Source organism: Petaurus breviceps, unplaced genomic scaffold (assembly GCF_028583685.1).
Source record: "Petaurus breviceps papuanus isolate PSGF00001 unplaced genomic scaffold, PetGlider_PUasm1.0 90654, whole genome shotgun sequence".
Taxonomy (NCBI): domain Eukaryota; kingdom Metazoa; phylum Chordata; class Mammalia; order Diprotodontia; family Petauridae; genus Petaurus; species Petaurus breviceps.
This window is the reverse complement of record NW_027187301.1, coordinates 714,635-728,691: the sequence shown is the minus strand read 5'-3', so window position 1 is coordinate 728,691 and position 14,057 is coordinate 714,635. Positions and strand designations below refer to the sequence as shown.

Here is a 14,057-nt window from a genome sequence, read left to right as displayed (position 1 = left end):
GATTAGAGAAATGCATATCAAAACAACTCTGAGATACCGAATCTCACCAGTCACATTGGCTAAGTTGACAAAACAGGAAAATGGCAAATGCTGGATAGGATGTGGACAAATTGGAATACTAATACATTGCTGCTGGAGTTGTGAACTTATCCAGCAATCTGGAATTATGCCCAATGGGCTATAAATAATTTCATACCCTTTGCCCCAGCAATATCATTTCTAGGATTGTATCCCAAAGAGATCATGGAAGTGGAAAAAAGACCCATATGTACAAAAATATTTATAGCAGCTCTTTTTGAGGTGGCAAAGAATTGAAAATTGGGGAATGGCTGAACAAGTTGTGGTATATGCATGTTATGGAATATTATTGTGCTATAAGAAACAAGGAGCAGATGGACTTCATATTTACCTGGAGAGGCTTATACAAACTGATGCTGAGTGAGAAGAGTAGAGCCAGGAGGAATTTGTATACAGTTACAGACCCAACGTATGTGTGACAACCAACTTTGATAAACTGGACTCTTCTCAGCAATCCAGAGACATAAATTAAACCCAAAAGGCTCACGATGGAAAGAGATGTTTACATCCAGAGAAAGAACTGCGATTGAACCCATATTGAAGCAAACTACCTGCCCTTTTTCATTTTCTTGTTTGGTTTTGTTTCCTCTTTCCCATTCTTCATTCCATCTGTTACAATCTTTCTTTATAACTTGATTAATGCCTAATGTGAAAGTATGTGCAGATACTATACTTGATTGTATGCCACCATGGGGGGGAGGGGGGAGGGAGAAGGGAGAGAAAATTTGAAACTCAAGGAATTGTGGTAATGAATATTATAAACTAAAAGTAAACAAATTAATAAAGACCAAAATAAAAGTTTGAAATTTGGAGGGGGGATGGGGGAAGATATGGGAGAGAGCAGGTTGTGGGAGGGGATATTCAGTGGGATTGCTGTTTTGGGGTGGTGGGTAGGGGGAAAATGGGAGAAAATTTGTAACTCAAATCTTGTGGAAATGAATGATGTAAACTAAAAAGTAAAAATAATTTAAAAAGTTTGCAGGAGAGACAAGATGACAGAGTAAAAGCAGCAACTTCCTTGAGCTCTCTCCCAAACCTCTCTGAATACCTGTAAAAAATGACTCTTGGGGTAGAGCCAAGATGGTGGCATAGAATCAGGAAAACTCAGTGAGCTCCCCCCATAACTACCTCAAATACATATAAAAAATGACTCTAAACAAACTTTAGAGGTACAGAACCCACAAAGTGACAGAGAGAAACAAATTTCTTGCTGAAGGCAGCCCAACAGGGGGACAGGAAGGGTCCATCACAGAATGCTGGGAACAGAGCCCCACCCCATGTGAGCCTGAGGTTTCAGCCCCAGGGCAGCTCTGAGCAGCAGCACCTGGAGGGACTTCAGGAGAGTGGATCACCAGCAGCTGTGGTGATTTCCAGAATTATCAACCCATTAATGCCAAAGGCAAAATAAAAGGTCAATGTGGACTTTGTGGGCATAGGGGGACCAAGAATGCAGTTCAGCCTTTTCCCCCTGTAATAAGAATGTAAATTTTAAAGATCTTCCCTGCCCCTAGGCTAATGTGCACCTGAAGCCTGGGGTGGGGGAGGCTTGTTTTTCAGTAGATACTTCTTGATTGGCCAGTGAGTCAATAAGGTTGTTACATTCTCTGAGCCAGGAGAAGGCTATATAAGCCCTGATGTGTAGCTTTGTTTTGGGACTCACTTTGAGAAGTGTTCTGTGATTTGATCTGAATTCTGGGAAGCCGTTGTTGAGAGTCCCCCGGCTTTGAAAAACCCAGAATGTGGAAACCCAGATGTTGACTGGGTATGGATGTAATGGTTGGACAGTTTGGAAATCTGTCTACTTGATGTTTCTGTCTTGATAATTATGCCTGTATACTTTGAGGTTCAGGGTGCTGACCTTTTCTCCTGAACAAGGTAAACGATATATGTCTGACTGATTAAAGTAAGCTTGTTAACCCATTTTGAGTTGCTTTCCTTTAACAAAGCAGATCCAAGAACCTGTGGTAGCTGCAAACCCTGAGGACGCTTGGGGTGCTTGCTGCTACACCCCCCAGGGTGAGAAGGCAAGAAGTGGTCAAGGTGCCGCAGCTGTGCAGCTGCCACTGTGTGGTTGCTTTGGAGCTCCTGGCCTGAAGATATTAGGAGGACCAAGTGATCATTCAGAGGGGTAATCACTCTTGCTTTAACCTACTTGGATCTGGATTACTCTCTTGGGTGGAGGCCCTGGGGTGTGTGACCAGGTGCCAGAGCTTGTGGAGGCTTCAGAGAGGGTACCCAACTAATAAATCAGGAAGCTGTGAAAACTCCAGTGATTTGGGACAATGCTCTCCTCTCTGGAAGCAGAGTTCTATTATGGAAAAAAATCTCAAAAGTCAAGTAATTGAGTGGCAACATGAACAAACAAAGGAAGCACAGCAGACAATCCTTTTTGGGGATTCCTTTTTTGGGCAAAAAAATGATAAAAGCATGGAATGGGAGGTAGATAATGCAGTCAGAACTCCTTAACCAAATGCTTCCAAGAAAAATATAAATTGGTTACAGGCCATAGAGGAGCTCAAGAAGGATTTTGAAAACCAAGTAAGAGAAGTGGAGGAAAAATTGGTAAGAGAAATGAGAATGAGACAAGAAAATCATGAAAAGAGAGTCAACAACCTGACTGAAGAAAATAACACCCTAAAAAAATAGACTAACTCAAATGACAAAAGAGGTCCAAAAAGTCAATGAGGAGAAGAGTGCCTTAAAAAGCCAAATTTGCCAGATGGAATAAGAATTTGAAAAAGTCACTAAAGAGAATAATTCCTTCAGAATTAGACTGGAACAAATGGAAGCTAATGACTATATGACAAATCAAGATACTATTGAACAGATTCAAACAAATGCAAGAATAGAAGGCAATGTGAATCATCTCACTGGAAAAACCATTGACCTGGAAAATAGATCCAGGAGAAATAATTTTAAAATTATTGGACTACCTGAAAGCCATGATCTAAAAAAGAGCCTAGAAATCATCCTTCAAGAAATTCTCAGGGAAAATTGCCCTGATATTCTAGAACCTGAGGGCAAAATAGGAATGAAAAGAATTCACATATAACCTCTTGAAAAAGATCCCAAAAAGAAAACTCCTAGGAATATCATAGCATAGATGGGGGGAAATATAGTCAGTCTTTCACAATATATCCACTATAGAAATGTTTTGCATAACTACACATGTACAACCTATATTGAATTGCTTATCTTCCCAGTAAGGGTGGATGAAGGGAAAAAATCTGGAATTCAAAGTTATAAAATCAAATGTTTAATATATATACTAATATTTTTTTACATGCAAGTGAGAAATAAGATACACAGGCACTGGTGTATGAAGATCCATCTTGCCCTAGTGGAAAGTTGGAGGGGAATGGGGTAGGATTTAGGAGAGAAAAAATTGCTGGAGGGGGTATTCAGTGGGGTTCCCATTCTGGGGTGGTGAGTGGAGGAAAGATGGGGAGAAAATTTGTAACTCAGCATCTTGTGGAAATGAATGTTGTAAACTAAAAATAAACATACATTTTTTTAATGACTAAACAAAATCTAGAGTAGCAGAATCTACAAAATGACAAAGTAAAGTGAATTTCAAACACAAGATAATCTGGAAGGTCAACGGGAAAGGTCTGTTGCACTAATCTGAGAGAAGAGTACAATCCAGCATGCACCGCTCCAGCTCAGATGGGGCAGAGCAGGACTCAAGGGACTGAATCACTGGAAGCTATGGTGGTTTTCAGACCTCTCAATCCACAAACACCAAAGATAACTTAGAAGGTTGGTAAGAAAGGTCTGTCAGACCTAGATGAGAGATGAGAGTGGTCTGGTCCCAACCCCAGGGTGGTGGTGTGTGGGGAGCAAAGGAAGCCTGACTCAGGACTCAGATAAAAATCTCACTATGTACTCTATAAAAGACCCTTCACAACATGGTTTTGTTAAGTTTGCTCCTTGGGTCTTTTAATATGGGTTACACTTAAAAGGATGTTGTTTGGGGCAGCTAGGTGGCACAGTGAATAGAGCACCAGCCCTGGAGTCAGGAGGACCTGAGTTCAAATCCAGCCTCAGACACTTAACACAAAAACTAGCCATGTGACCTTGGGCATTTAACCCCAATTGCCCTCTAAAAAGCAAAAAAAAGGATGTTGTTTGAATTCTGAGATCAATAGGCACTGCAGAAGGCTTTAGTTGTTCAAAACCAAAACATTTGAATTCTTAGGTGGTCAGTTCCTATGCAGATGTACTTGATGATGTGCCTTTAGCCTTGAAGCCAGCTCTTGAGAGCATCCTTTGTAATGTGACTGCATATTAAAGGATTTAACTGACTTTTCCTAAGACTTTCTGGCATCTGGAAAACAAAAGCATTATTTCTGTGCTACTTCCAGGATGTGCCAGACTAAGATAATGATAAGAATACTTGAGTCTTTTTTGTCTCATTGCTCTATAAAAACCTTGTCCTAAGAATCAATAAATGGAATTCGTGGTTCTTCCTTGAACTACCCACATGGTCTGGTCATTTCTTATTCATGTCTCCTACCATGCTTAGTGCTGGACACTGAACAGCCCATGGCACTGGTGACTGTGACCACAGATGCAGCAGCTGCTTCCAGAGCTCTACAAATGATGGGGGACTTGAGTGACTAATCATGGGAGGATTGCAGGGATCCCTTTGCTTGCTCTGAAGCAGGATTCTTTTGCTTTAACCTGCTTGGATCTGGGTTGTAGTCCTGGGTGGTGGTTGTGGGGTGAGGAGGAGTGCTGGCATGGCAGAGTCTGTAGCTATGGTGGAAAGGGAATCCTCCTCACAGTTTTAAGGAAGAAAAGAGTGCTTGTGGTCACTCACAGACCAGAGCACAGACCAAGAGAAGAGTAAATACCTTTCCTTTAATCATACAACCTTGGAAAAGCTGAAAACTTACAGGTGCCTAGAAAACAGCTACACACACACACACACACACACACAAACCCACCTCTGAAAACAGCTACACAAAACCCCTGAGGCTTGGGACAGCACACTCTCCATCCTGAAAGCAGAATCCTACATTAAGAAAGAGCTCAAAAGTCAAGTAATTGGCTAGGAAAATGAGCAAACAGTGGAGAAAAAAATCAGACTATAGAATCTTACCTTGGTGACAAAGAAGATCAAAACATACAACCAGAAGAAGATAGCAAAGTCAAAGCTCCTACATCCAAAGCCTCCAAGAAAAAATATGACTTGGTCACAGGCCATGGAAAAACTCAAAAAGCATTTTGAAAATCAAGTAATAGAGGCAGAGGAAAAAATGGGAAGGGAAATGAGAGTGATACAAGAAAATCAGTAAACATTAAGCATATAGAAAAAGAAAGTTTGTTCAGGAAAATGATAAATGTTGGAGAAGATGTGGGAAAATTGGAACACTACTGCCTTGCTGATGGAGTTTTGAACTGATCCAACCATTCTGAAGAGCAAAGCCCAAAGGGCTATAAAAATGTGCATACTCTTTGACCCAATAATACAACTTCTAGGGCTATATCCCAAAGAGATCATAAAATAGGAAAAAGGCCCCATATGTAAAAAATATTTATAGCAGTTCTTTTTGGGTTGGCCAAGAATTGGAAATTGAGGGGATACCCATCAGTTGGGAAATGACTGAACAAGTTGTGGTATATTAATGTCTATAAAGCCAAACAAGAGCAGCTTTCCAGAGAACTGCTTCTTGTAGCAGCAAGCACCCCAAGCGTCCTCAGGGTTTGCCAACACAGGTTTTTGGATCTGCTTTGATAAAGGAAAGCAACTCAAAATGGTTTAACAAGCTTACTTTAATCAGTCAAATATGTATCATTTACCTAGTTCAGGGGAAAAAGGTCAGCACCCCGAACTTCAGAATATACAGACAGAATTATCAAGACAGAAACAGATCAAGTAGACAGATTTCCAAACTGTCCAACCATTACATCCATACCAAATCAACATCTGGGTTTCAAAACCGAGGGGCTCTGGACAACGGCTTCCCAGAGTTTCATCTGATCAAATCACATAACATTTCTCAAAGTGAGCCCCAAAACAAAGCTACACATCAGGGCTTATATAGCCTTCTCCTGGCTCAGAGAATGTAACAACCTTATTGACTCACTGGCCAATCAAGAAGTATCTACTGAAAAACAAGCCTCCCACCCCAGGCTCCAGGTGCCCTTTAGCCTAGGGGCAAGGAAGATCTTTAAATTTACATTCCCATTACACCGCTATGAACAGCTTTCAAGGTTTTGGTTATACAATATAGTGTATATTAATTCACTAACATTTATTTAGTAACAAATTTATTCAGTAACAAATTAATGCAAAGCATTCACAATAAAATCAAAATACAGCATTTACCATATTATGGCTAAACAACTTATCACTAAAGTGGCCACATAGTTTTCCCCAAAGTGGTCACATAGTTTTAAAAAAAGTACATTCATTTAGTAACTCAATCATTCTTAAGGAGGCAAGTCTCCTTAATTGACACAAAGTACAGAGGTCAAAAGTTTTCCACCCCAGGGTCACATTGTCTTAAGCTCTTCAATCAAAAAGTCTTCTTTCTTCTTAATTGGAGATTAGATTCCAATCATCCTTAATTAGTAAGTCCTTAACTCAATAGTCTAAATGTAAATGTCAGAGTTCTCTACCCCTAGTAAATCATAATCTTCTCAGTTTTCATTAAATACCCAAGAAGAGGTCTTTTCATCTTGATGAGATGCAGGTTCTCAGCTTCCATGATCCCTCTCCCATGGTCCCAGCTTCTGTCCTATCCCAGTGTCCCCTGAGTTTAAAGGCAGAAAGCTCTGAGTTCTTTGTCAAGCTTCTTATGTAGTTCCTAGTTCAGTTCCTGTTCCACATTGAAGTTCACAGTGTCTGGTCTACCTCAAGTCCTTCACAGATTCTGTTCCTGGGAAGACAAAGCTTAGCCAAGCTGCAATAGCATTCATATGCATCGCCAGCATCCTCATCAATTCACTTTCTACCTGCAAAATTAACTCAGATACACCAACAAGGTCCAAGAACTCAACACAAATCATCAGTATAGTCCTAGGGCCTCTGAAATCATCAGCAAGACCCTCCTCCAGGATGTCTGTAAATATACAACAAGAAAATCCTCTTTTGGGGCTTCCGAACCAGGAGCAAGGTCCCAGAGCTTTTGTAACAACAGCACTGTCCTCTAATAGCAGACGAATCTGACAAAGTAACATCCAAACAGACAAAGTACATACACCACAGCCATGCATTCTTCCTGTTTTCCTCTCTTCTCATTTCTCATTTCTTCTCAATTCTCAGTTCAGTCCTCAGTTCTCATTTCTCTTCTCAGTTCTCAGTTCAATTCTCAGTTCTCTTTTCTCTCTCCAGCAATAGCAGCACAGCCTCCAGGAGTTCACTCCAAGCAGTTCTGGCCTCTCTCAGCTTAGGCTTTTCCTTATATATGATATTAGCTCCTCCCTGTTAGGCCCCTTCCCTGTTACATCAACAAGTCCATGCCACTGTGGGATTCATAAATTCTGGGTCTTAATACTTGACTTGAAACTAAGCGCTAAGCATCTGTTTGATTGCAAATACTAGGGATCTTCAAATTCCATTTCTATTACAATGTCATGGATACTACTGTGATACAAGAAATGATACTTCAGAAAAACCTGGAAAGAGTTATATGAACTGATGCTGAGTGAAGTGAGCAGAATCAGGAGAACATTGTATACATTAACAGCCACATTGTACAATACTGACTTTGATAGACTTAGCTCTTCTCAGTAATGTAAGTAATGTCATCTCCAAAAACCCAAGATGGAAAATGCAACCCACATCGAGAGAAAGAACTATGGAGTCTGAAGGAAGATTTAAGCATACTATTTGCACTCTCTCTCTTTTTTTGTTTCTTCTTTCTCGTGGTTCCTTCTTTTGGTCCTGATTATTCTTTACAACATGAGAATGTGAAAATATATTCAATATGAATGTATATGTAGAGCCTATATAAGATTGCAGGCCATCTTGGGGAGGGAAGGGGAAAAATTTTGGAACTCAAAATCTTATGGAAGTGAATACTGAAAACTAAAAATTAATTAATTAATTAAAAATAAATTTTACAAATGATCAACTGCCCAGCCAAAAAAAAAAAGTTTATCATCCATACCTTCGTAGGCCAATAATGTTCTACACTGTTTCTTAGCTTTATATTTGCTTCATTGTTTACTTTTTCTTCTTCTGTACTCTGACCCTGTGTTGCTCGGTATCTTAACCATAGAGGTAATTAAAGGTTTATCTGCTTTTTCTTCTACTTCATTATTATTTACAGCTGGAGCTTCACTGAACTTGAACCACAGATAATGGACTAAGATTGACAAGGAGTAGTAAATCAATCCTAAGAAAATCTAGGGTCCAACTCATCACTCAAGGTTTGGGGAATACAGTGGATAGTGATCCAGACATAATCTTGGTTCCTCTTTCCCTCTTCCCTCCTGTTCCCCCCTCCCCAGAAACAGCTCAGGTCTTCCTCAATTGGCAATTCTCTTTTTCCATTGGAGTGGCTCAACCTCCTTACTCCAAGAAAGAGTTTTTGTGTTGAAGGGTGGTATTGTTGGGAGATTTCTAACAGCATGGAGGAGGTGAAACCACATAGCTATGACAAATGTATATATCGACCTGTTACAAAGAGGATGGATCCCATCCCCTCCTTTGGTGGCAATCTTGAGTTCCTCAATGAAATTGAGAAAGAGCCCTCATCCAACACCAGTGAAATAAAGAAGCAGACCCTCAGAAGAGGACTTCAATAGGGGCCACAAGGTGGTATTGGGGCCAGAGTTAGGAAGAACTGAATCCCAATGTGACCTTAGACATTTACTAGTTATGGGACCAGGGGCAAGCCACTTAGGCTCTGCCTCAGTTTCTTCAATTGTAATATGGGGCATAATATCACCTACCTCCCAGGGCTGTTTCAATGATTAAATGAGATAATATTTGTAAAGAGCCTAGCAGTGCCTGGCACATAGTAGGCTTTATATAAATGCAAGCTATTATTATTCTTCTTAACCCAAGCCCCGTTTCCCAGGGCCCTTTCTCCTGGCCCAGGCTGGCCTCCACCTTGGTGCCCTCTCCCAGTTCACCCCGTCTCCCGCCAAAGCCTTTCCTCCCACTCTGGTTTCTGTCCAGCGGCTCCCCCAGTCCCTATCTGCTCACCTTGTCTTTCCAAAAACTCTACCCAGAAAGTGCCTTCGGTGGGGCCGGCTTTGACCGTGCACTCGCCTCCCCCAGACTGCCGCCGGCTCTGGAAATACTTTTGCAGTTTCCTCTCCAGTCCGGAACAGAGCTTGGGCACCTGGACCAGGACCCTGTACGGTGGGACGGAGGCAGCGCCGTCAGGGGCCATCAAGGCGGCGTCGGGGCTCCTGAGCCGAGGAGCCGGGGCTGCAACGTTTGTTCGCTGGGCTCTGGAGGGAGTAACTGGAGAGCAGAAAGGACAGAAGCAGCAGTGCCGTCAGCACTCCCTCCTTGCTCCTTAGACCAACTTCTACCACCCCGCCCCGCCCCAGATGGCTTGCAAACTTTCAGTTTCATATCCCCAAAGTTCCTTTCTTATTCCCCACCTTCACAACCCATTTCTCTGGTTGTTGCAGATGGCGCTACGTCAGGTAAACAAAGGCTGTGCTGGGGTCCTCGGGCAGGAGGAAATAAAGACCATCCTGGACCTCGAAAGAAGCACCTTCCCTAGGCTCCCCACCCCAGCCCCTTCCTGGACCAGCACATCTCTCGAACCAGGACCCCTGCTCACTTTCATTAGGCTGAAGAGAGAGCGCTTGGAAAATGGGGTCAGCTCCGCTTGTCAGGGTCTTGTTTGGGGGAAGGGGATTCACTTATAAAGCTGTCAAAATTCCAGAAAACTTGAAGCCACGAAAAGCACCGACTTGTGTCTCCTTTTTTATTGGTAGACTCTCGTTCTGATTTCAGACAGAGCTTCACAAGGCCATCCCGGAGCTCCTTTCAGCCCCAAAGCTTTAGTCCCAGGCTCAGAGATTTAGACAGAGAAGAGAGTTTAGAGATTAGCTAGTTCAACGCCCTAATATTAAAAAGGAGGGAAATGAGACTCAGAGGAGTTATGTCTTACAAAAGGTCCCACTGGGAAGGGAATAAGCATTTCTATGGCGCTAACCATATGCAGGCACTGTGCTAAATGCTTAGCAAATATCTCATTTGATCCTGAAAGCCCTTTTGGGGTAGGTGCTGTGAATATTCCATTTGAGGAAACTGAAGGAAACAGAGGTTAAGTGTCTTGCTTAGGGTCACACAGCTCTTGTCTGAGGTTGGATGGGATTCAGGTCTCCCTGACACCAGAGCCAGGGCTCTCTGCACTGCGCCACCTAGCGGCCTCTGGGACCGAGGAGCTGAGTCAGCACTGTCCTCCTCATGCCCACTTGTCTTTGTCACTCCCTGTCCTGGACCTTTGAGCAAGTTTCGTGGGTTTAATAGCTATAAGGTCTAGGAACAAAGGAGGGTGTACTTCTGATAATGTTTACCCCTGTTTTCTTCTTGATGGAGTTTTAATTATACAAATTTCTTTTTTTTTTGGGGGGGGGAGGAGTAGAATAAAAGCCATATACCAGTCAATATATGGTAATAACTTAAAAATGCTTCAAAGGTTTTTATTTTTATTTTTTGATATGGCCCTATGATTTCATTAGTGTGGGAAAATCATTCTCCTTATGTAAATAATTGGATGTAATGTAGACAGGTCCCAGGAGCAATGAGGCTCCTTAGCCTTGGCATACACCTAGTGAGAGTTTGAGGGAAGACTTTAATCCAGGTCTTTTTGACTCTAAGCTGGCCCTTGATCCCCTATGCCAGTCTACCTTTCAATATTATGCTTACAGAGAGTAATTTTAAAATATATTATTTCATTTGATACTTAATGACCCCATTTGAGGTAGTTAGTGTAACAATTATTATCCTGATTATATGGATAAGGAAAATAAAACCTCAGAGCAGACCAGTGATTAAGTAATTCATTCAGACAATGGCACATATGGAATAAAAATAATTTATCTTAAATAATTTATTCACAATTATTTTTTTTGTCATGATTCAGTATTTCTAACATTTTCTTAAAATGTAGTTGGTGAGAGAGAAGGGCGTCTTAAATAAATTAAAAATGTCTTGGGGAAAAGTTTTCTAAAATTTTCCAGTTTTGAATTTGAACCTTCACATTATGTAGTTCTATCAAAGACTATCATACACTAATATATACTCCTCACAAACACATATACATCCCTTAACAAAAAAGAAAAAACAAGTATATAAACAGTAAGTAGGATACACACATACATATCTTTATAAGCTGTGTCATGTTTTATGTATATACAAATATAAAGTTATCAAACAAGATGAGTTCTGTTTTGGACATATTGAGTTTCAAAGGCCTTTGGGATTTTCAAGCCAAGATGTACCAAAGAAAGTTGGTTCTGGGGAATTGTAGCCCCAGAGAGATATTAAGGCTTTATGAATAAAATTTGGGAATCATCTGCATATGGTTGGTAATTGGATTCAAGGGAGCTAAGGATACTACCCAGTGAAATAATACAGAGAAGAGAGAAGAGAATTCAAGATAGAACTTTCAGGGACATGTATCTACTGGGCATGACAAGAATGAAGATCAGTCAGGGAGACTGAAGAGGGGTTAGGCAGGTAGGAGAAGAATTAAGAGATGGCAGTGTGATCAAAATTCCAGAGAGGAGAAAATATGTAGGAGAAAAAGTGACCAACAGTGTCAAATACTGCAGAAGTCAAGAAGGTTGAAGACTTTTAAAATGTCATTAGATTTGTTAAGGAAAAACTCATTGGTAACTTTGGAGAAAGCAATTTCAGTTAATGATGAAACAAGGAGTCATATGTTCATTACAAGAGAGTAGCAAGAGAAGAAAGTGAGTCTGTCTAGTATCTATAGCCTTCTGAAGGAATTGAATAGAGAAGGGAAGAAGAGATTGAAACGTGGTATCTGAGGAAAAACAGAGACTACAAGACTGACAAAAGAAGAAAAACATTTATTCACGAGTTCGAACCTGGGTCCAACCATACACTTAAGATGGAGGACCCCGAGTGTCTTCTCGGGCGTTCTTTTATACAGTTCTTGCGGGGAGAGCGGGAAACACAGAGATCATTGATTGGCTGGCAGACTAATATAAGCCTTGGAGATAGTGGCTTGGCGCCAATTCTATAGGAGCCGGGGGGAATGAAGCAACAGGAGAAATGGTTGATAAAGGTCATCAAGATATTGTGGTTAGGGTGAGGCAAGTAATGTGCTGACATTTCTTCTTGCAAAAACAAGTCTTATGAAAAACAAGTTTATTTCCTGGTTTGGGTGGCCCCTTGGTTTGGGTGGCCCCTTCTCAGAGATAGCTAGTGGGGATGGTACAGCCTAAAGAGGGATTTTTGAGGATGAGTTGGAGGGAATATGAGCATGTTTGTAGGCAGCAGGGAAAGAATTAATTGGAAGATTAGAGAGTAGACATCATGATGATATCACCACCTTGAGAAGATGGGAGTGGATAGGATCAAGGTACATGAAGATGGTTTGGCCTTGACCAGGAGAAAGGCTATCTCATCAGAGACTGAAGTGAAGGAGAAGCTAGTAAGGAAGAATAATGTCAGAGGGGTGTCAGATGTGGGATAAGGGAAAAGCTTCAGCTGAGAGAATAGGAGAGGGTGCTGTTGGTAGTGTGAGGGAGACAAGGAAGGTCTAGAACATCATATCGCTCCCTCCCCCCACCAACCTTCCCCCTTCCCTCCCTTCCCTCTGATGCCTCCCCTTGCCCTTCCTGGGAGCAAAGATGGCATCATTTTTGGTTTTGTATCCCTGATGGCTGGCACAGTGCCTGGCCATAGTAGCTCCTAATACATGTTGATTGAATTGGATTATTCTGGGGACGGTTATGTCTCCAGCATTCTGAAGTTGCAAGCCTGACATATTTGGGTGGTAACATGAATGTACAATCTCCAAATGCCTTCCTGAATGGTCTTCTAGGCCCTCTCTTCTCACCAGGAGTCAATTGGCAGCATGTACAACTGACCCTTTATAAAGGCATCCAAAGAATTAATAGAAGAAAACAGGGGAGAAAAAAGTGGGTAAAAAGAGCCAGTCATTTTTCATCTTTGTATGTTTAGCACCTGGCACGATGACTTATACATATTGGGCTATTAATAGACAGTTGTATATTAAAAGATAATCTTTGTTCAGCCTTGCCCTCGATAATGAAGTAAACTCAGGTAGAGGAAATTGAAAGGAATTTATTAAGCATTCCAAGGAAACAATGCATTGAGAATAACTGGGCAACAATTTCAAACCATTTGCTCCTTTTACAGACAATTTCTCATAATAAAAGCAAGATAATTCTGATAGGTACATGTTTCCCAAAGGGGATGGGCCATTGTGCTTCAGCTCCTCCCCCATTGCTGCCTCTTAGGGAAAGGAGAGGAAACAAAGGGGATGGGATGAAAGTGCATGTGGCTACGTGCTGAGTAGCAGGTGAAGGGTGATTGTCAAGGGGATCAAAGTACTTGCTGCCCCTCCCAACAGATTGATTCACACATAGTCAAAGACATGGGAGACTGGAAATCATGGTATCACTCAGACTGACTCAAGACAAATTTCAATCTATTGGAATTTTTGTATCATATATACATAGATGAAATTTTCCAGTTTTCAGACCACTTTGGCAGAGGATCAAACTACGGACCATTAATCTACCCACTGCATGCTATTGTTGTTGTTCTCAAAGATTTTCAGAGGGTGATATCTTGGCTCCTGGGAAAATTGGATATAAGTGAGTCAGGGCTGAGGAAAAGTCAACCTCACTCTCTCCTCCAGTCATCTAAGTTCAGTATGAAGATGAAAGTCTAGACAATTGGTAAGGGCTCAGGATACAATGGATCACTTTTACTTTTCTAAATTAAGGTCTTTTCCAGGTCTCTATTTGTCTGAGATAATACCCATTCAATGATTCCA

At 41.4% G+C, this 14,057-nt stretch overlaps 1 protein-coding gene across 1 annotated transcript in view; it reads right to left on the bottom strand.

The window, feature by feature from the left end:
* Positions 1 to 9,570, bottom strand: part of LOC138143702 (protein mono-ADP-ribosyltransferase PARP14-like) — a 76,749-nt gene extending 67,179 nt beyond the window's left edge. Inside the window, exon 1 of the mRNA XM_069064927.1 lies at positions 9,242 to 9,570. Coding sequence (XP_068921028.1) covers positions 9,242 to 9,431 — 190 coding nt within the window. The 5' untranslated portion in view covers positions 9,432 to 9,570. The remainder of the gene's footprint in view (positions 1 to 9,241) is intronic.
* Between the last annotated feature and the right edge of the window lie 4,487 nt (positions 9,571 to 14,057).